Here is a 23,019-nt window from a genome sequence, read left to right on the forward strand (position 1 = left end):
GTCGTTGTTTGGCGGGCTGACCCTTACCGAAAAAAAAGCTTTCCTGCAATTTACTGACACCTTGAATATGAAAGCGATCTTCGCAGTAACGAGCAGTATTGAAAATAAGGCGTGGAAAAAATTCAGGCCTGTACGGGATTTGAGCTCATGACCTCTACGATACCGGTGCAGAGTTCTACCAACTGAGCTAACAAGCCAACTGGGAGTAGGTCATTATGTTGGTTCCAAATAAACCCATGAAGTGATGAATCAACGACTGTGAATATATGAAAGTCGTATTTTTGAACTGCGGATAAAGGTGTGAATAAGAAAGCGATGTTGGTTCCAAATAAACCCATGAAGTGATGAATCAACGACTGTGAAAATATGAAAGTCATATTTTTGAACTGCGGATAAAGGTGTGAATAAGAAAGCGATCTTGGCAGTGATGAACACTACTTGAGCAGTAGTGACACCTTATTGGAAACTGTACGATGCGTTAATTGTCCCTATTTAATTGACATTTATGAGTGACTTCGTTTATTTATACACAACCAAAAAAGTATGTATGCGGCAAGTCTTTTGTCGCCCCATAGATGGCACTGTTCCACGTGCTTACAACAGGACGTTGAGTGTGTGTTTCCTTCTAATAAGCCGAGAGTCGTGAGTGGGAATTAGACCAAGCGTTTAAGTAAAATCGTTTAATCAAGTGAATAAATCGTCAGTTAATAAAGAAGCGTAGTACAGCTTTTTCACGTTTTCGACAACCTCTTTTTACCGCAAAAAAAATCTCACCATCACCACTCCTAGAACTTCGTGTATTTACTTTTTCATCTAAAATCCACAAACCTAACAACCCAAGTTGACCCATCGTTTCTACCTGCAGTTGTCCCACCGAACTTATTTCCAGCTATTTAGACAAAATTATGGCACTTGTCGTCAAAACTTTACCATCGTCCAATAAGGACAGCTAACACGCACTTGAAATTTTTCGTGACTTTAATTTCCTTCCTTCCTTCCTTGGATAGTACATCTCTTTATACTGTCATTCCAAATGACGAAGGTCTCCGGGCCCTCAAACATTTTTTCGATCAACGCATTGTTAAGGAACCTTGCTCTGAAACACTACTCCATGTAACCGAACTAGTACTTACACTTAATTGCTTTTCATGTGGTGGCAACTATTATAAACAAACTAATGGCGTAGCCATGGGTACTAAAATGGGACCAAGCTACGCCAATCCGTTTTCGTACGTTTTGTCGGACACCAAATTTTTTCTCAAATTTTTTTTCCTTAAAATTTTTTCCTCTACCAGAAAGGAGCTCGCTAAATTTATAACCGCCGTAAATTCCTTTCACCCGGCTCTTAAATTTACCTGAGAAATTTCCGACACTTCTTCGGCCTTTCTGGACACCAAATTTCAATTGAAGGCAACTGTCTACGCACTAGTGTTTAGTGCAAACCTACAGATTCACATAGTTACTTCTTGTATTCATCTTCGCATCCAGCATACGTCAAGAATTCCATATCTTTTTCACATTTTCTCGGACTTTGTCGCTTATGCAGCGATGACTCTGATTTTTCCGAAAAATCAGTGGCAAGGTGCCAGTTTTTCGATAAATGTCTATCCTGTCTGTGGTTCAAGCGGGCCACTACCGCGCCCAACAAATTGATCGACAGTCAGCACTACAAACGGCTGGGAAGGAAAACACTGATGGCATTCCATTCACTCTCACATTTCACCCTCACAACCACGCGGTTAAATCTACTATTCTTAAAAAACTTAAAATTACTCGAAAACAATTCAGAGACTGGCACTATCTTTTTGCAACCCCCAGTTATTTCATTCAAACGTGACAAAAACATAGGCAACTTTTCGGTCAGAAGTTCATTTTACTTTCACTTCACGTGCACCTCAGCCTATGTCAGTTACCGTATAACTTACACTTATTGAGAAAAGTTATACATTGGTGAAACAAGAAGACGTCTAGGTGACCGAACACCTTCGTGACCTAGAAAGAAATGACGAGGACGCATCCAAACCAGTCGCTAGACACTTTAATCTCCCTAATCATTCTAAGCATCATATATATGGCAGTTTGCGGCCTTTCCCTACATCTAGGCAGTTCGGAAAGCCGTAAAACACTGGAACAAAATTTTATCTTCCAAATCGGCACTCTTAATCCCCACGGTATCAACGAGCGCTTTTCATTCAAATAATTTATTTTTGTTTTCTCGTCACCACATTCCCTCCAATAGCGTGTAGCTCCGTTTTCTGCATATCAACCCACAATTCCTCCAATCGCTCTGACGAAGGGCTAACGCTCGAAACGTCAGCCTTTAAACTCTTTACGGTGGCCAATTTATGTTATCAACGTAGCTGATAATACCAAAATTAATTATAACTTTCCATGTTTTTTCAATCTGATCCCTTATTCACTGATATCTCATATGTTTTATTGACAGAATCGCATCATATTTTCATCTTTGTGGGTTTTACTCGAGATAAATGATTTAGTTTTACCTATACAAAATGGTTAATTATCAACGTTGATTTCCGTTAGCTGTTGTGAATCTTTTTGAAGATTCGTGTTTTTTGAAATCTGCCTTTAACCTCCTTTCGCTCTAGCTGTTACGGTCCTTTTCGTCGAGCCCTGTCACGTTTCCTCGTTTGCTAACGGGTAAAGAATGAAGCTACTAGAAACGTGACTTAAAAAAAAGAGCTAAAAACGTATGCTCTGTTTTCGGTTTATTTAACAATATCAGGAAGGGTTCCTGATAGATTGAGGAAGAAAAAGCTGAATATCAAGTCGATGGCAACAGCAAATGACATTAATTTATCACAGACTCTTTGTTGCGATAGGAAATACAACACGAAATTTAGTTTATATTCACACTACAAGACAAAATAGACTTCTAGAATGGCTATTTAAAGTGCGGAGGGAAGAATGACAAATTGTTATGGATGACCTAGCAACTGTTGAGGTTGAATTTTTGAAGACACATGAACTATGACGTTTGGCAAAATTTCAACAATGTTTTAGTATCGCTTCAGCTACAAGAGATGTTCCAGCCTCTGCCACTTAGGCCTAAAAGATGTGATCATGTTTCATTTCCCGTGCACATGACTTCTCGTCTACATGCATCACCAATGTTTTTAAGACATACATAAGAATCTTCTTTGAAAACTAAAACTGTCCTGTTTTTGACTTAGTGTTCCGTCAGCTGTTTTCTTAACTCCTTGAAAGGAATTATGCTCAGTAGCACCAATTGTAAACTAAAGAATTGGTTTGTGCTTAGCGTGCGTATATCGAGTTATGATGCACGCGGGGAGTTTGGACAGCACGAGAAAAACGTAAGTGTGGCTGGAGGCGCAGCTGAGGTGTCGCAAAGCCTCAGTTGAAGTCAGAAAACTCATGCAGTTTTGTTTTCAGCCGTAATTCGGATCGTGTTTGGGAATAAAGTGTCGTCAACTCCAAACTAATTTCGTCGCTAGAAAGAGTTACAGGCTCATTGAGTTTTAAAATGAGTATTATTTTAGCATATTTTCTTCTCATTTTGATCTTTAAAAGGTCTATCTCAATCGGGATAGAACGGAGAAACCATCTCGAAAGTTTTGAAACGTCGCGGCTGAACTCGACGGGAACTTTCAGCCGAAGTGAGGCTGAAGTAGGGGGAAGTAGGACCTGAGTGCGCACTATTTTATAATCTTTAGTTGGCGTCCAAACTGGGCTTAAAACAGTCATAACTAGCCGGGAATTACTCCGAATACACCAGTAAACGAAAAACTAAAATAGAAACTCAATTCAAAGGAGTATCAAACACCACGCGGTAATCACCATCACGCGGTAGTCACATGCAATGTCGTGACAAAAGAAACTTACCGTCAGTAACGGTTACTGACGCTTTAGATCGAGGAAGGTTTGTGTCAATAAGTTACTTTTTGTCGAATATTTCATGATTTTCGTCGAGCTCGTATGGCCATTTTCATCGAAGCTTGCGTTGAGAGAGCTGAACTTCCATATCAAAACGAAAGGGAACGATCACCTCATTCCAAAGGAGAACAAGTCCTTGTCAAACCAATACTTTCATGATAAAACCGAAGACCTCGCAATCATGAGCGAATTTTGAAATGGCGTCAAATGGCAATGCCTAAAAACCGTGAGTAAGTTTACATGGAGCCTTTTCCATTCCTACCAACTTGGCTTTATTCACTTATACATCTCAGAGACCCTTTGACATAACGACTTCTGCATCATTTGATATTTAGTCCTCTTTGGAGTTTCAATTTAGAACGGAGTTTAACATTTTCGACACAGCTTTATCATGTTTCATTCCTTTTCCTTGAAACTTTAAATTTCCTGTTTAGCTGGCGAAGAACTCATAATCCTACGTGTCAGCCCGCTTCAGAGCAACAAGAATAATCTCACATTGCCGATGGCTGAAGCGGTTCGAATCAACTTGTTTTTCTAAGTCAATTCCTTCACTCATCCACGGCTATAAAGGTCAGACGCTAACTCTTCACAACACAGAGTAAGTCAACATTTGCTAAACGTTGGACTCGGAGCAGTTAAAGACATTAATAAGAAGAATCATGGTAAGTCAATTAACTCTTAGAAACATAAGGTAAAAATTTTCGTGTGAAACTCGCTTCAAGGTCGTGAATGCGTGCTTCCTTAAATAACTTTTACCTTTGCTTACTTAGCCTTGAAAATTTACCGGTCATTTGTTTCTTACTGAATCTGACAGATTTGATCAATCAGCTGGTTCGATCTTTTGAACTGATTTCTTCATTGTAAAGCCTTTTACTTGATTATTGTGGATGGCTCATTTTGATTTGTTAATTTGTTTTCTGTTTGTAATAATAATTGATGATACAATTCCTCCTAGGGACTCTCGCCCGCTTTTGTTGCCTGCTTCATTCTGTTTTCTTGCATGAGTCATATTCAAGCATCCGTGGTAAGCAAGTTTTTTCGTAATATCTTCGTAATTATATCGCTTAGTCAGTGAATTTGAGGTCTGCCCTTTAGTTGAATGACGAATGATTGTTACAGTACAGGTAACTCTCAGCCATTCAAAAACACCGCTTGAAAGTTATCCGGCGTACTATAGCCCTATCAGTTATTAAAAATGCCCACACCTGGTGGGATTGCTTTTTACATGATACGTCATGAGCTAACTCATGACTCTTCGTTCTCTTCAACAGCTTAATTTTGCCGTGCAAAAAGGGCTTCACGGATCACAAAAGTTTAAACTCAGCATCATGGAAAGGGAAACAAGGTTTTACGAGGAAGTTGAAATCAACGAAGATGAGCAGTTTGCTCATTTCCATGTTCCTCCTCATAACGGACTCGCAGAAACTGACGAGCTTTTCGACTTCCAAATGGTAGGTGTTAGCAAACGTGTAAGCTATTTTTCACATGTAGTGTTTATTCTGCTGAAGAACTTTAATGTCCGCAGAATGTTGCGGTTCGTCGCTTGAAAGGTGCCTGCTACGTGCAGCCTATGCAAGAAGACTTTCCGAAGCTAAACGCGCTGAAGACAGGTTTCAAGAAGGTAATGTGTACTGTTGTTGTCGTCTTTTATCGTTTCATTATTATTATTATTATTATTATTATTATTACTATTATTATTGTTATTATCATTGTTATTATTGTTATTATTCTGCACTGATGTAACATACCAATCACACGTTTTGAAAACTGATAAATTCACAGTGTTAGAAAAGGTAGAACTTTGATTTCTGCTTGAAAAAGAAATCTTGATATCAGCAAACTCCCAGTTACGAGGTGTAATAAACCGGCTTTACGACCCGGTATTTATCCTAATATTACGATACAAAAGATACTTTTTTTTTGGGGGGGGGGGGTAGGTGTGGAGGGGGGGACTGATCGGCAATTTAACCTCCGCTTATTTACAAAGCCCAGGGCAAGTCACACGCTACCATGTAGTATCTTTCCGGCCTACCCTAACAGATGAAAATTGTATAACCTTACCTAAAGTCGAATGGCTAAACTGCTTTGATAAAACATCTCTAACTCTTTTCAAGTTTGTCCCGACCTTAATTTGATTAAGTCAGCTCTTGTTTTCCTCAAATCCGCTTGGTCTGGAAAATATACTATTTTTTTTTTTGGGGGGGGGGGAAGTCAAATTTTATTTTTAAGACAGAAGTGGTGCGAAGCATAAACCGGCCTTAATATTATCTTCTTACGTGATATCACGTCATCTTTTGTTATGGTCCCGTAGTGATATGTCGTCTATCCAAATTTGTAGTCTAACTGTCCTTTCCTTTCAAAATCTCTAGGCTGTAAACCAGCCACCAAATCATAAAATCTCCACCATTTCCAAGTACTGGGTAATTGGCGACAAAGTCGATGAGACTTCCCTCAGAAGGGTTGTCAGAGAATTCTGTGATCAACATCCTGTCTATCGTCTGGAGGAACATATAAGTGACTCTGTGTCAGTTGCAAGAGGTAAGTTGAGAAATCAACATAAACACAAACAGAAGCAATCATAAAGTGATCAGGATGAAACATACGAAACATACTTTAGTGAACTTGACAGTTTAATAAATTAGAGTGAGAGTCATCGTTTTGTTCATCAAACGGCAGACTGTAAATCCCCGTTTCCCCAATGTATTACTGCTATCTTCCCTGATTTCTATACCCCAAACAATATCTTGTCGATTTTTTGGCAAGCAACAGGAGGTTCGAATACAAGATAACAGGATTTCTGATCCCTTAACAGTAAACTTCAAATCTACAATGGCAACCAAATTACTATATGAACCGAGGTCAAGAAGAGATTAGGTTAATCTATTGCTTATGCTAAAAGCCTATGCCAGTTGAAAAAGACAAAAAGTCCAAAGCCGTTACTTTTTCTGACATCATATTTTTGATCGTACGTTTACACAGAGAGAAGACGACGTCAAGTGACGATCGGATTAGGGCTCGCTCGAAACTTCACCGTTTGTGATGAAAACGCTATCGATAGGGTGGTTGCGCAGTGCCCACCAAATGATTGGACTTGGAAGTGCACGATCAACTTGGGCAACTGTATATATTTTTTCACATGTGAACTCGCGATACGTAAACGTACCGTGGACTGTACAATGATTAAGCACGAGTATGATAGTATAGTGTGTTGTAATCCTAGCTGCAAGACAGGTAATTAACCCGATTTAATTACCATTCAACAAGGGTCAACTCTTACAGACTGTGTAGTTTATTTTAGATTGTGCATCTGTGAGGATTGCTTTTAGCTGAAAGTGATGTTCTTGTAAGTAGCTGGAAAAATAAAGTGACCCTAATTTTATAAGTTTGAGTGTCAATGTCTGTGAAAGTGTTCCCAAAGTTTTCCAAGTAAGAAACATGGTTAAACCGATTTTGACGAAACTCGCGGCAGAAGCTGGCCTTGTTAAATCAATCCAAAAGCCAAATTGTTTCGTTTTTCGCCTTTTTTAGCGCCAGAGCTTGAGGCAGTGCATGTGGGAAGGATGGTAGTATCCGGTTAGATCGCTCCATGGTTAGATCGCTCCAAGTCAGATCGCTCCATACCGAAGTCAGATCGCTCCACTCGAAAGTTAGTTCGCTCCATCAAATAAGTTATTTCGCTCCATACATAAGTTACTTCGCTCCATGTAGAAACCTAATACACTAACTTACTTCTGATCTACTTCTGATGATGTGTATTGCGTCTTGCGATCGGTCGAACTACCGATGTTGGAACAAGTGTTTCAGTGTGTAATGAACGTAGAAAACTAATAACCTAACTTACTTCTGATCTTTGTAGTTTATAGTTGATGATGTTGCTTGCGATCAAGTTGCTGAAATATAAAGTGATCGACGATTCGTTCACTTGAACCCACCAAAGCGAATTACCAATGATGAAATAAGTGTTTCAGCGTGTAATAAATGATGAAATTTCCCTTATCCTTCTGTCTTTTATCAACCTTCCACGTTAGTTTTCTTCATGGAGCGAAGTAACTTATGTATGGAGCGAAGTAACTTATTTGATGGAGCGAACTAACTTTCGAGTGGAGCGATCTGACTTCGGTATGGAGCGATCTGACTTGGAGCGATCTAACCATGGAGCGATCTAACCGTAAACCGGAAGGATACATGACGGGGCTAAAGAGCTTGAAAAGTCAAGTTTTTATAGCCGATGAGCACCGGCCCCCAATACCAAAAAATCGTGTACGAGCACCTGTGGCGCTTGAGGCTGACCTGAGATCTCAGGATATTGATGTGTGTATTGTCAGTGAAACTCATCTTTCCACTAATATGCCGGACGCCGTGGTGAATATCCCAAATTACAATGTGTTCAGGCGGGACAGAGGTTGGGCAGACTTGGACAAAAGGAAAAAAGGGGGTGTTGCGGTGTATGTGAGAGACAGTCTTAAAGTCTTGGATGTCTATCGGTCCAATTTATATGAATTTATTGCTTTAACAGTGCAGTTGCCGTCCGATCACATTATGCTAATTTGCGGCCTGTATAATCCTCCCAAGCATAGCTACCGGGATCTCGACTTAATTAATTATATAATATCTTTTGTGGACATTGTGTTGAACAAACACCCAGAAGCGGCTATTGTCTGTGGTGGCGATGTAAATCGTTTGGATATGCAAGAATTTAAGGCTTTGTCTGGCTGGGATTTCGTGGTTGATTTTCCCACGCGGGGTAACGCGTGCTTGGATAACTGTATGACCAACCGAGCGGATCTGTTCGGTCAAGCATATTCCATACATATGCTTATTAAGACAGACCATGAAGGCTTTGTTTTACCGGCGGGATTAAAGCTTAAACCTATGCGCCGCAAAGTTCTTGTGCGGGACTGTAGGGAACATCGGAAACAGTCATTTTATATGGCACTCACTGCGCTGGACTGGAGTGACGTCCTCAATGAGGTGGACATAAACAAGGCGGTCGAGGTGCTTGAGGTAAAGATTCGTGCAGTGATGAATAAGTTTATGCCGCAAAAATCTGTACGCATGTCATCGCGTGACCCAGTTTGGATGTCCCCATTAGTCAAGTGTATGCTGAGGAGTAAGTCCCATATATCTTCAAAGAATAAGGAACGCCTGTCTTTATTTAATAAGCGCATTTCTGAGCTGATAACCGAGAACAGAAGAAAACTGGCTGCCATTGGTAGCGGTGAGTGGTGGAAGGGCGTGGACGCCCTATCGCAGCGTCGCAGGTCATCGTTGATAAATTTGGACAAGAACTCTCTAGTTCGTCTGAACGACTACTTCGCCAACCTGTGCTATGATGACACTTACGTTAGACCTAGTGATATGGATATCCCGGACAGTGTAAAGCCCCCGAAAATATCTGAGCGGTGTGTCTGGAATACCTTAGTTCATGTAAAGAAAACCGCAACGGGACCAGACGACCTCCCGTACTGGATCTGGAAAGACTGTGCTGAGCTACTCACACCAATCGTCACTCACGTTTGGAATCTGTCGCTGTCTACTCATACATGGCCAGACTCCTGGAAAAGGGCAAATGTTAACCCTCTCCCCAAAGTGAATATGCCTATAGAGGACTCGGACTACCGTGGTATTAATGTTACTCCCGTTATTGCCCGGTTGTTTGAGAAGGTCGTGTATCGTACACAAGCACAGTCAGTCATTGAGAGCAACCTGAGCCACACCCAATTTGCATATAGACAGGCGGGTAGTTGCACAAATGCCTTGCTCGCTATCCAGCACCAGACATACAAGTATTTAGATAGTAGTGACTATAGCGCAGTGCGAATTTTTACCATGGACTTCAGTAAGGCTTTCGATTTTGTGAACCATGCTATTTTGTCTGCCAAACTGAAACAGCTACCTCTAAATCCGTACATTATCAATTGGTATCATAGTTTCCTCTATGCAAGACAACAGCGTGTTGTTAGTTGTAATTTTTTAGGACAGTGGAAACTTGTCAATAGAGGAACCACACAAGGTAGTGTAAGCGGACCGTATCTTTTTAATATATTTTTGAACGATTTGGAGATTTTTTTTAATGGTTGCCCTGTGCTTTTTAAATATGCCGATGATTCCACTATTCTTTCGCCTATCACTAGGAATAGTGACCCGTCTGCCGACTTAGTAGGACAGTTCTTAACATGGTGTAAAGACAATAGAATGGTCTGCAACCCTTGCAAATGTAAAGAGCTGGTTGTTAGAAAGAAAAATCACAATGTACTCTACTCTCCAATTAATTATATTCCCCAATGTAATAGCTTCGTTTTATTAGGAGTAACTTTACAGAGTGATGGAAAATTTGATGAGCATGTAAGAACTAAGCTTGTCAAAGCAAACAAGTGTTTACACGTCCTACGAACATTGAGAAAGGAACATTACTCTCAGGCAGAGATTGATCATCTTTTTATATCGATTGTTTTGGCTAATTTTAGCTATGCACTTTCAGTCTATGGGGCATCTGAGTCCGATCTTACGGTTGTACAAAAATTTTTAGACCGATGTCATGAACGCGGTTTTATCTCATTCCCAGTTTTTATCAAGAACCTTTTAAACAAACAAGACAGAAATATTTTGAAGAAACTAAAATCAACGGATTGCCACCCCCTGAAAGATATCATTCCTGTCCAAAAGACATATCTACACAATCTCAGGAAAAAAGGCTGCGCGCGCCCGAAAATTAATACACAGCGCTTTATGAACACATTTGTAAATAGGTTGATATTTAAGCTCCATTTATTGTAATGATATACTTTTTAATTCATAATATGTATGTAGATTTCTGTAGTTTTTTCAATTCATTGTAACATAAGATATGTAGTTTTATCTTATGATGGAATAAAGACATATTAATACCAGTGCTATGACACAAGCGTTTCTTCGCGCGCAAAGTTTTCTTGAGCAATGGGAGGCCCGCAAGGGGTCTGATACTGATAATTTCTGATAACTATACGGGAATGAAGTGAACATGTATCTGTTTAGCCAATCCGATGCGATGGTATAAGGTGCAAGTTAATTGACTATCTAAATCTCTGCAGTAACACCAATTTGGTTTTTCCCAACTGGAAAGGAGTAAAAGAAGGTGATTTAAGGATATTAAACTAATAAGTGATCCTCTTCGTGCATTTTCACAGTCCTTGATGGGATTGACATGTGACTCCCCATTAATACTCTGGATCTTCAGATACTTGCGAACACAATCAATCAAACAAATATTTTCATTTCAGATGTTATCTTTATTGCACTCTTTCTGTGCTTAAAATCCTTACTAATTGAGAAAAAAAAAACAGCTTTTCTGTTTCATTCGTAAAAATATAACAAAAGGAAGCTCTATTATACATTCGACGCTTCATGACACAACGAAAACCTTTGTTTCGTTAGTCATAATATTTCAGTGTATCAATAAACTTTGGACAGCGATGTCCAAGACAATTCAACGTCGGATGCCATGTAACATGCCCCAGTCTATCCCAAGAGGGGATGCTGAATAAAAAGGGGTGTTGGATAAATGGATACCCAAAACACCAGGATACTCAAAACACTGTGGCGGCGCCCTCTGGAGAAAGAAACCATAGGAACAAAGTCGGTCTCGTGCCGATCATCAACGATTCTCATGTTTTTGGCTGCAGCCAGTATATCCTTAGTTTCAAAGCGTAAGGATAATAATGATGACGATAAATGATGTAAAAAAAAAAAATAGCGACTCCACCAAGTTTAAAAACGTGCATGCCCGGGATAGGATTTGGGTAAGCCGGACATGAGGATTTTGAAAGAACGTGACCAAGTGAAGTTACAACCACCTCTTTTTAAGATATAAAGTGCCCGGTTTATTCAAACACCGACTATTTTGTTGATATCATAAACGTGTGCAACAGAAAATATGCAAAGTTTTCTAAATTTATGCAATGAGATCGCTGAGGGTGGGAACAGCGGCAGGATAGCAAACAAATTTACTGAGTGAACCTTCTCTCTTTTTCGAGCTTTATAGTGAACTTCGTTCAAATCAGTATTTCAGTATGGCGCAGTTTTCGAAGTTGGAGTCAATTTGGCTTAATTAAAGACTTTAAAAGATGCCTTCAAATCTTCGATCATGCTGCTGTCGTCGTCGCCAACAGCTGAATGAAGGTGCTTCGATGACAGCGCGGCACTTCCACGCAAGCATTGAGTGCTTTTTTGATTCCGGATTAACTATTATTGACCTCCTTTTGGAGAGAATTGCGCCCAGCTATTCTGGAATTTTAAAGCCCGTGAAGGAATCAAATACAAATCCCAGTTTAGTAAATGTTCTTTGCAGAGCTACAAATTCAAAATCTGCTCGCGTGGAACTGAAACTTCTGTGATTTGCGACGAATTTGCGAAAGCTGTGGCATATTTAATTGAGGGAAACGGCCGAGAGCCTTCAATAATTTCGATGAAGCAGGTGTTAAGGTCCTTGAAGAAAAGAAAAGCTTGACCAAAGCGATCTTCGCAGTAACGAGCAGTATTGAAAATAAGGCGTGGAAAAAATTCAGGCCTGTACGGGATTTGAGCTCATGACCTCTACGATACCGGTGCAGAGTTCTACCAACTGAGCTAACAAGCCAACTGGGAGTAGGTCATTATGTTGGTTCCAAATAAACCCATGAAGTGATGAATCAACGACTGTGAATATATGAAAGTCATATATTTGAACTGCGGATAAGGATGTGAATAAGAAAGCGATCTTGGCAGTGATGAACACTACTTGAGCAGTAGTGACACCTTATTGGAAACTGTACGATGCGTTAATTGTCCCTATTTAATTGACATTTATGAGTGACTTCGTTTATTTATACATAACCAAACAAGTATGTATGCGGCAAGTCTTTCGTCGCCCCATATACGGCACTGTTCCACGTCCTTACAACGGGACGTTGAGTGTGTGTTTCCTTCTAATAAGCCGAGAGTCGTGAGTGGGAATTAGACCAAGCGTTTAAGTAAAATCGTTTAATCAAGTCAATAAATCGTCAGTTAATAAGGAAGCGTAGTACAGCTTTTTCACGTTTTCGACAACCTCTTTTTACCGCAAAAAAAATCTCACCATCACCACTCCTAGAACTTCGTGTATTTACTTTTTACCTAAAATCCACAAACCTAACAACCCAAGTTGATCCATCGTTTCTACCTGCAGTTGTCCCACCGAACTTATTTCCAGCTATTTAGACAAAATTATGTCACTTGTCGTCAAAACTTTACCATCGTCCAATAAGGACAGCTAACACGCACTTGAAATTTTTCGTGACTTTAATTTCCTTGGCCAAAACAAACTTATTTTCATTGTGGATAGTACATCTCTTTATGCTGTCATTCCAAATGACGAAGGTCTCCGGGCCCTCAAACATTTTTTCGATCAACGCATTGTTAAGGAACCTTGCTCTGAAACACTACTCCATGTAACCGAACTAGTACTTACACTTAATTGCTTTTCATGTGGTGGCAACTATTACAAACAAACTAATGGCGTAGCCATGGGTACTAAAATGGGACCAATTCCGACACTTCTTCGGCCTTTCTGGACACCAAATTTCAATTGAAGGCAACAGTCTGCGCACTAGTGTTTAGTGCAAACCTACAGATTCACATAGTTACTTCTTGTATTCATCTTCGCATCCAGCATACGTCAAGAATTCCATATCTTTTTCACATTTTCTCGGACTTTGTCGTTTATGCAGCGATGACTCTGTTTTTTTCCGAAAAATCAGTGGCAAGGTGCCAGTTTTTCGATAAATGTCTATCCTGTCTGTGGTTCAAGCGGACCACTACCGTGCCCAACGAATTGATCGACAGTCAGCACTACAAACGGCTGGGAAGGGAAACACTGATGGCATTCCATTCACTCTCACATTTCACCCTCACAACCACGTGGTTAAATCTACTATTCTTAAAAAACTTAAAATTACTCGAAAACGATTCAGAGACTGGCACTATCTTTTCGCAACCCCCAGTTATTTCATTCAAACGTGACAAAAACATAGGCAACTTTTCGGTCAGAAGTTCATTTTAAACCAATGACAAACCTGGAACTTTCAAATGCGCCCGCTCACGATGCCGCAAAACTTGTCCTTTCATTCAAACGTATAGAAAATTTCGGGACCCAAGAGATCCATTAGGATCACTGATCACTTTACTTGCACCTCCGCCAATGTCATTTACCGTATAACTTGCACTTATTGAGAAAAGTTATACATTGGTGAAACAGGAAGACGACTAGGCCGGACCGATTCCGAGAACACCTTCGCGTCCTAGAAAGAAATGACAAGGACGCATCCAAACCAGTCGCTAGACACTTTAATCTCCCTAATCATTCTAAGCATCATATGGCAGTTTGCGGCCTTTCCCTACATCTAGGCAGTTCGGAAAGCCGTAAAACACTGGAACAAAATTTCATCTTCCAAATCGGCACTCTTAATCCCCATGGTATCAACGAGCGCTTTTCATTCAAATAATTTATTTTTGTTTTCTCGTCACCACATTCCCTCCAATAGCGTATAGCTCCGTTTTCTGCATATCAACTCACAATTCCTCCAATCGCTCTGACGAAGGGCTAACGCTCGAAACGTCAGCCTTTAAACTCTTTACGGTGGCCAAATTTATTTATCATATTTTCATCTTTGTGGGTTTTACTCGAGATAAATGATTTAGTTTTACCTATACAAAATGGTTAATTATCAACGTTGATTTCCGTTAGCTGTTGTGAATCTTTTTGAAGATTCGTGTTTTTTGAAATCTGCCTTTAACCTCCTTTCGCTCTAGCTGTTACGGTCCTTTTCGTCGAGCCCTGTCACGTTTCCTCGTTTGCTAACGGGTAAAGAATGAAGCTACGAGAAACGTGACTTAAAAAAAAGAGCTAAAAACGTATGCTCTGTTTTCGGTTTATTTAACAATATCAGGAAGGGTTCCTGATAGATTGAGGAAGAAAAAGCTGAATGTCAAGTCGATGGCAACAGCAAATGACATTAATTTATCACAGACACTTTGTTGCGATAGGAAATACAACACGAAATTTAGTTTATATTCACACTACAAGACAAAATAGACTTCTAGAATGGCTATTTAAAGTACGGAGGGAAGAATGACAAATTGTTATGGATGACCTAGCAACTGTTGAGGTTGAATTTTTGAAGACACATGAACTATGACGTTTGGCAAAATTTCAACAATGTTTTAGTATCGCTTCAGCTACAAGAGATGTTCCAGCCTCTGCCACTTAGGCCTAAAAGATGTGATCATGTTTCATTTCCCGTGCATATCACTTCTCGTCTATATGCATCACCAACGTGTTTAAGACACATAAGAATCTTCTTTGAAAACTAAAACTGTCCTGTTTTTGACTTAGTGTTCCGTCAGCTGTTTTCTTAACTCCTTGAAAGGAATTATGCTCAGTAGCACCAATTGTAAACTAAAGAATTGGTTTGTGCTTAGCGTGCGTATATCGAGTTATGATGCACGCGGGGAGTTTGGACAGCACGAGAAAAACGTAAGTGTGGCTGGAGGCGCAGCTGAGGTGTCGCAAAGCCTCAGTTGAAGTCAGAAAACTCATGCAGTTTTGTTTTCAGCCGTAATTCGGATCGCGTTTGGGAATAAAGTATCGTCAACTCCAAACTAATTTCGTCGCTTGAAAGAGTTACAGGCTCATTGAGTTTTAAAATGAGTATTATTTTAGCATATTTTCTTCTCATTTTGATCTTTAAAAGGTCTATCTCAATCGGGATAGAACGGAGAAACCATCTCGAAAGTTTTGAAACGTCGCGGCTGAACTCGACGGGAACTTTCAGCCGAAGTGAGGCTGAAGTAGGGGGAAGTAGGACCTGAGCGCGCACTATTTTATAATCTTTAGTTGGCGTCCAAACTGGGCTTAAAACAGTCATAACTAGCCGGGAATTACTCCGGATACACCAGTAAACGAAAAACTAAAATAGAAACTCAATTCAAAGGAGTATCAAACACCACGCGGTAATCACCATCACGCGGTAGTCACATGCAATGTCGTGACAAAAGAAACTTACCGTCAGTAACGGTTACTGACGCTTTAGATCGAGGAAGGTTTGTGTCAATAAGTTATTTTTTGTCGAATATATGGCCATTTTCATCGAAGCTTGCCTCGAGAGAGCTGAACTTCCATATCAAAACGAAAGGGAACGATCACCTTATTCCAAAGGAGAACAAGTCCTTGTCAAACCAATACTTTCATGATAAAACCGAAGACCTCGCAATCATGAGCGAATTTTGAAATGGCATCAAATGGCAATGCCTAAAAACCGTGAGTAAGTTTACATGGAGCCTTTTCCATTCCTACCAACTTGGCTTTATTCACTTATACATCTCAGAGACCCTTTGACATAACGACTTCTGCATCATTTGATATTTAGTCCTCTTTGGAGTTTCAATTTAGAACGGAGTTTAACATTTTCGACACAGCTTTATCATGTTTCATTCCTTTTCCTTGAAACTTTAAATTTCCTGTTTAGCTGGCGAAGAACTCACAATCCTACGTGTCAGCCCGCTTCAGAGCAACAAGAATAATCTCACATTGTCGATGGCTGAAGCGGTTCGAATCAACTTGTTTTTCTAAGTTAATTCCTTCACTCATCCACGGCTATAAAGGTCAGACGCTAACTCTTCACAACACAGAGTAAGTCAACATTTGCTAAACGTTGGACTCGGAGCAGTTAAAGACATTAATAAGAAGAATCATGGTAAGTCAATTAACTCTTAGAAACATAAGGTAAAAATTTTCGTGTGAAACTCGCTTCAAGGTCGTGAATGCGTGCTTCCTTAAATAACTTTTACCTTTGCTTACTTAGCCTTGAAAATTTACCGGTCATTTGTTTCTTACTGAATCTGACAGATTTGATCAATCAGCTGGTTCGATCTTTTGAACTGATTTCTTCATTGTAAAGCCTTTTACTTGATTATTGTGGATGGCTCATTTTGATTTGTTAATTTGTTTTCTGTTTGTAATAATAATTGATGATACAATTCCTCCTAGGGACTCTCGCCCGCTTTTGTTGCCTGCCTCATTCTGTTTTCTTGCATGAGTCATATTCAAGCATCCGTGGTAAGCAAGTTTTTTCGTAATATCTTCGTAATTATATCGCTTAGTCAGTGAATTTGAGGTCTGCCCTTTAGTTGAATGACGAATGATTGTTACAGTACAGGTAACTCTCAGCCATTCAAAAACACCGCTTGAAAGTTATCCGGCGTACTATAGCCCTATCAGTTATTAAAAATGCCCACACCTGGTGGGATTGCTTTTTACATGATACGTCATGAGCTAACTCATGACTCTTCGTTCTCTTCAACAGCTTAATTTTGCCGTGCAAAAAGGGCTTCACGGATCACAAAAGTTTAAACTCAGCATCATGGAAAGGGAAACAAGGTTTTACGAGGAAGTTAAAATCAACGAAGATGAGCAGTTTGCTCATTTCCATGTTCCTCCTCATAACGGACTCGCAGAAACTGACGAGCTTTTCGACTTCCAAATGGTAGGTGTTAGCAAACGTGTAAGCTATTTTTCACATGTAGTGTTTATTCTGCTGAAGAACTTTAATGTCCGCAGAATGTTGCGGTTCGTCGCTTGAAAGGTGCCTGCTACGTGCAGCCTATGCAAGAAGACTTTCCGAAGCTAAACGCGCTGAAGACAGGTTTCAAGAAGGTAATGTGTACTGTTGTTGTCGTCTTTTATCGTTTCATTATTATTATTATTATTATTATTACTATTATTATTGTTATTATCATTGTTATTATTGTTATTATTCTGCACTGATGTAACATACCAATCACACGTTTTGAAAACTGATAAATTCACAGTGTTAGAAAAGGTAGAACTTTGATTTCTGCTTGAAAAAGAAATCTTGATATCAGCAAACTCCCAGTTACGAGGTGTAATAAACCGGCTTTACGACCCGGTATTTATCCTAATATTACGATACAAAAGATACTTTTTTTTTGGGGGGGGGGGTAGGTGTGGAGGGGGGGACTGATCGGCAATTTAACCTCCACTTATTTACAAAGCCCAGGGCAAGTCACACGCTACCATGTAGTATCTTTCCGGCCTACCCTAACAGATGAAAATTGTATAACCTTACCTAAAGTCAAATGGCTAAACTCCTTTGATAAAACATCTCTAACTCTTTTCAAGTTTGTCCCGACCTTAATTTGATTAAGTCAGCTCTTGTTTTCCTCAAATCCGCCTGATCTGGGAAACAGACTATTTTTTTTTTGGGGGGGGGGGGAAGGCAAATTTTATTTTTAAGACAGAAGTGGTGCGAAGCATAAACCGGCCTTAATATTATCTTCTTACGTGATATCACGTCATCTTTTGTTATGGTCCCGTAGTGATATGTCGTCTATCCAAATTTGTAGTCTAACTGTCCTTTCCTTTCAAAATCTCTAGGCTGTAAACCAGCCACCAAATCATAAAATCTCCACCATTTCCAAGTACTGGGTAATTGGCGACAAAGTCGATGAGACTTCCCTCAGAAGGGTTGTCAGAGAATTCTGTGATCAACATCCTGTCTATCGTCTGGAGGAACATATAAGTGACTCTGTGTCAGTTGCAAGAGGTAAGTTCAGAGGTCAACATAAACACAAACAGAAGCAATCATAAAGTGATCAGGATGAAACATGCGAAACATACTTTAGTGAACTTGACAGTTTAATAAATTAGAGTGAGAGTCATCGTTTTGTTCATCAAACGGCAGACTGTAAATCCCCGTTTCCCCAATGTATTACTGCTATCTTCCCTGATTTCTATACCCCAAACAATATCTTGTCGATTTTTTGGCAAGCAACAGGAGGTTCGAATACAAGATAACAGGATTTCTGATCCCTTAACAGTAAACTTCAAATCTACAATGGCAACCAAATTACTATATGAACCGAGGTCAAGAAGAGATTAGGTTAATCTATTGCTTATGCTAAAAGCCTATGCCAGTTGAAAAAGACAAAAAGTCCAAAGCCGTTACTTTTTCTGACATCATATTTTTGATCGTACGTTTACACAGAGAGAAGACGACGTCAAGTGACGATCGGATTAGGGCTCGCTCGAAACTTCACTGTTTGTGATGAAAACGCTATCGATAGGGTGGTTGCGCAGTGCCCACCAAATGATTGGACTTGGAAGTGCACGATCAACTTGGGCAACTGTATATATTTTTTCACATGTGAACTCGCGATACGTAAACGTACCGTGGACTGTACAATGATTAAGCACGAGTATGATAGTATAGTGTGTTGTAATCCTAGCTGCAAGACAGGTAATTAACCCGATCTAATTACCATTCAACAAGGGTCAACTCTTACAGACTGTGTAGTTTATTTTAGTTTGTGCATCTATGAGGATTGCTTTTAGCTGAAAGTGATGTTCTTGCAATTGTAAGTAGCTGGAAAAATAAAGTGACCCTAATTTTATAAGTTTGAGTGTCAATGTCTGTGAAAGTGTTCCCAAAGTTTTCCAAGTAAGAAACATGGTTAAACCGATTTTGACGAAACTCGCGGCAGAAGCTGGCCTTGTTAAATCAATCCAAAAGCCAAATTGTTTCGTTTTTCGCCTTTTTTAGCGCCAGAGCTCGAGGAAGTGCATGTGGGAAGGATCCATGACGGGGCTAAAGAGCTTGAAAAGCCAAGTTTTTATAGCCGATGAGCACCGGCCCCCAATACCAGTGCTATGACACAAGCGTTTCTTCGCGCGAAAAGTTTTCTTGAGCAATGGGAGGCCCGCAAGGGGTCTGATACTGATAATTTCTGATAACTATACGGGAATAAAGTGAACATGTATCTGTTTAGCCAATCCGATGCGATGGTATAACGTGTAAGTTAATTGACTATCTAAATCTCTGCAGTAACACCAATTTGGTTTTTCCCAATTGGAAAGGAGAAAAAGAGGTGATTTAAGGATATTAAATTAATAAGTGATCCTCTTCGTGCATTTTGACAGTCCTTGATGGGATTGACATGTGACTCCCCATTAATACTCTGGATCTTCAGATACTTGCGAACACAATCAATCAAACAAATATTTTCATTTCAGATGTTATCTTTATTGCACTCTTTCTGTGCTTAAAATCCTTACTACTTGAGAAAAAAAAACGGCTTTTCTGTTTCATTCGTAAAAATATAACAAAAGGAAGCTCTATTATACATTCGACGCTTCACGACACAACGAAAACCTTTGTTTCGTTAGTCATAATATTTCAGTGTATCAATAAACTTTGGACAGCGATGTCCAAGACAATTCAACGTCGGATGCCATGTCACATGCCCCAGTCTATCCCAAGAGGGGATGCTGAATAAAAAGGGGTGTTGGATTAATGGATACCCAAAACACCAGGATACTCAAAACACTGTGGCGACGCCCTCTGGAGGAAGAAACCATAGGAACAAAGTCGGTCTCGTGTCGATCATCAACGATTCTCATGTTTTTGGCTGCAGCCAGTATATCCTTAGTTTCAAAGCATAATGATAATAATGATGATGATAAATGATAAAAAAAAAGTAGCGACTCCACCAAGTTTAAAAACGTGCATGCCAGGGATAGGATTTGGGTAAGCCGGACATGAGGATTTTGAAAGAACGTGACCAAGTGAAGTTACAACCACCTCTTTTTAAGATATAAAGTGCCCGGTTTATTCAAACACCGACTATTTTGTTGATATCATAAACGTGTGCAACAGAAAATATGCAAAGTTTTCTAAATTTATGCAATGAGATTGCTGAGGGTGGGAACAGCGGCAGGATAGCAAACAAATTTGCCGAGTGAACCTTCTCTCTTTTTTTCGAACTTTATAATGAACTTCGTTCAAATCAGTATTTCAGTATGGCGCAGTTTTCGAAGTTGGAGTCAATTTGGCTAAATTAAAGACTTTAAAAGATGCCTTCAAATCTTCGATCATGCTGCTGTCGTCGTCGCCAACAGCTGAATGAAGGCGCGTCGATGACAGCGCGCTACTTCCACGCAAGCATTGAGTGCTTTTTGATTCCGGATTAACTATTATTGACCTCCTTTTGGAGAGAATTGCGCCCAGCTATTCTGGAATTTTAAAGCCCGTGAAGGAATCAAATACAAATCCCAGTTTGGTAAATGTTCTTTGCAGAGCTACAAATTCAAAATCTGCTCGCGTGGAACTGAAACTTCTGTGATTTGCGACGAATTTGCGAAAGCTGTGGCATGTTTAGTTGAGGGAAACGACCGAGAGCCTTCTATAATTTCGATGAAGCAGGTGTTAAGGTCCTTGAAGAAAAGAAAAGCTTGAAAAAAGCTGAAATTAGGATTGGTAGATTTATTCTTAAGTCTTAGAAATTACACAGCTTTGCTAGTGACCGTGAGTGTTGCTATTTAAGATGCCTAAACAGATTCGAAAGCTTTACCACCAAAATTGTTGATCTAAACGGGCTGACGCAAAGTAAGTTTTTAAAAAAGCCGTAGAAGTTCCAATTTAAAACTAAGGGAACAACAGAGACAGTGAAACGGAGCTGTAAAGTTACTCATATGTTTAACATTGAAACCATTATCTTGTAAACAATCACTGATAACACAACAAAAAATCTATAATCTATGCAGTTACTTTATATAGAGTGATTGACGAAGGACTAACACACGAAACGTCAGCCTTTTAACTCTTTACGGTGGCTAATTTACGTTTTCAACCCAGTTGTTAACACTAAATTACCTGTTATACTCTCCCACCGACGCAGCACCACAGTTTCTTTAGAAACTTACCCCTTTATTACTTTATATCGATCCTGTCTTACAAACTTATTTTTTCAATTATAAAGCTGTCTCAGTATCACTCATCAAATCACATTTTGTAGTGTTTTTAGGCCAGTGGGCTATTTCCTGTTTAACTAAAAGGCTAACAAAGTATTTTTTTATAAATTAACTTATATTACAACTTTCCCTTTCACCTTGAAGCTTCTCGAGGCCTTTACCTCTAAGGAAAAGTAGACAAGGTGGTGGACACACAACTCACGGAAGGCCTACTGGCCTCCCACACTAGAAACGAATAAAACCAATACTTAGGCAGTATATCTCATCCTTGCGCTAGTTCAATTAACTTTTAAAACACAGTGTGTGACTCTTTTTTCGTTTCGAAGAAACAAGTGTCAAAGTGACAATTAAGATTTCATTTCGTCCATACGATCATATAAAAAATTATGCGGGTGGATTTTTCCGATGAAAATCGAATCCTGAACGGGTAATGATAGAACCGGAGTGTGTTGAGTAAGACTTAGAAGGAGGTGAATATGCAACGGACGGTTTCAAAATCGAACACTCATCTAACATGTAACACACGCAAATAATGCGTAATATTTTTCTAATAATAGCATAAAAAATAACTTTCTAAGCCATTGTTTCTTAGCTCCGCCTCGAACAGTTAATGAGCTTAAGCAATATTCCTTGCGGAGGAAAGCCCGCGTAATCTTTGACCAATCGAAACTCTCCAGATTACGCTTCGCTGATAGTTTTACAGATCTATTATTTTTTCGTTACTGTAAGTAAATGTCGCGAGAACAACAGGCATTCTGCGCGAAGAGCTATTTCTCATCGTTGCCGTGCTATTCCAGGTGGCTTCTGCAAAAAACAGGATAAAACTGTCGGCCAAGTGAAACGATCTTTCTTTTTCGTGTTTGATACTGATCCACATGACACTAGACATGGTTTTATGCTACTCTGGTTTACAGATTTAATGAATGTAACCGGGAAGTTTACAATTCATAGACTTAAAGTTTCGACACTCCTGTCTAGTGCCTTCATCAGGGGTTATCTAAACGCTGCAACAAGAGGTCGGTTAGGTGGAAAACGAGGGCTTCGGAGTGCGGAATGTAGAAAATGAGGAGTGTGGAAAATGGGAGTGTGGAAAATGTAGAGTGTGGAAAATATGGAGTGTGGAAAATGAGGAGTGTGGAAAATGCGGAGTGTGGAAAATGCGTAGTGTAGAAAATATATAAAAGAAAAAGACAAAAATATATACATGCATAAAAAATTCTGTCTTACTTGGGTGGTCAATCCTTTATTAAGCTGTTGTTATCTGTGAGCAGAATATTAACCTCGCG

The 23,019-nt window shown here is 39.6% G+C and overlaps 2 protein-coding genes across 4 annotated transcripts; both read left to right on the top strand.

The window, feature by feature from the left end:
- Positions 1-3,892: 3,892 nt before the first annotated feature.
- Positions 3,893-7,270, top strand: LOC136281238 (uncharacterized). 2 transcript variants are annotated; one of them, XM_066167554.1, is made up of 7 exons: positions 3,893-4,145; positions 4,350-4,577; positions 4,871-4,939; positions 5,187-5,366; positions 5,441-5,536; positions 6,285-6,453; positions 6,895-7,270. In XM_066167554.1, the coding sequence occupies exons 2-7, from the start codon at positions 4,575-4,577 to the stop codon at positions 7,152-7,154; spliced, it is 777 nt and encodes a 258-aa protein (XP_066023651.1). In that variant the 5' UTR covers positions 3,893-4,145; positions 4,350-4,574; the 3' UTR covers positions 7,155-7,270. The 2 variants fall into 2 exon arrangements, with proteins under 2 accessions (XP_066023651.1, XP_066023652.1); XM_066167555.1 differs by having other exon boundaries at positions 3,893-4,141.
- Positions 7,271-15,998: 8,728 nt separating this feature from the next.
- LOC136281261 (uncharacterized) lies at positions 15,999-19,347 on the top strand. Of its 2 annotated transcripts, none has more exons than XM_066167605.1 (7): positions 15,999-16,229; positions 16,434-16,661; positions 16,955-17,023; positions 17,271-17,450; positions 17,525-17,620; positions 18,362-18,530; positions 18,972-19,347. In XM_066167605.1, the coding sequence occupies exons 2-7, from the start codon at positions 16,659-16,661 to the stop codon at positions 19,229-19,231; spliced, it is 777 nt and encodes a 258-aa protein (XP_066023702.1). In that variant the 5' UTR covers positions 15,999-16,229; positions 16,434-16,658; the 3' UTR covers positions 19,232-19,347. The 2 variants fall into 2 exon arrangements, with proteins under 2 accessions (XP_066023702.1, XP_066023703.1); XM_066167606.1 differs by having other exon boundaries at positions 15,999-16,225.
- The last annotated feature ends 3,672 nt before the right edge of the window (positions 19,348-23,019 follow it).

This window comes from Pocillopora verrucosa, chromosome 5, assembly GCF_036669915.1.
Source record: "Pocillopora verrucosa isolate sample1 chromosome 5, ASM3666991v2, whole genome shotgun sequence".
Lineage (NCBI taxonomy): Eukaryota > Metazoa > Cnidaria > Anthozoa > Scleractinia > Pocilloporidae > Pocillopora > Pocillopora verrucosa.

Bases quoted from the DNA above. Each gene is read 5' to 3' on its own strand.
- LOC136281261 (XM_066167605.1), top strand. The intron at 17,024-17,270 runs GTAAGCAAGTTT...TCTCTTCAACAG, and splicing joins GTCATATTCAAGCATCCGTG to CTTAATTTTGCCGTGCAAAA. The intron at 18,531-18,971 runs GTAAGTTCAGAG...ACGTTTACACAG, and splicing joins CTCTGTGTCAGTTGCAAGAG to AGAGAAGACGACGTCAAGTG.
- LOC136281238 (XM_066167554.1), top strand. The intron at 4,940-5,186 runs GTAAGCAAGTTT...TCTCTTCAACAG, and splicing joins GTCATATTCAAGCATCCGTG to CTTAATTTTGCCGTGCAAAA. The intron at 6,454-6,894 runs GTAAGTTGAGAA...ACGTTTACACAG, and splicing joins CTCTGTGTCAGTTGCAAGAG to AGAGAAGACGACGTCAAGTG.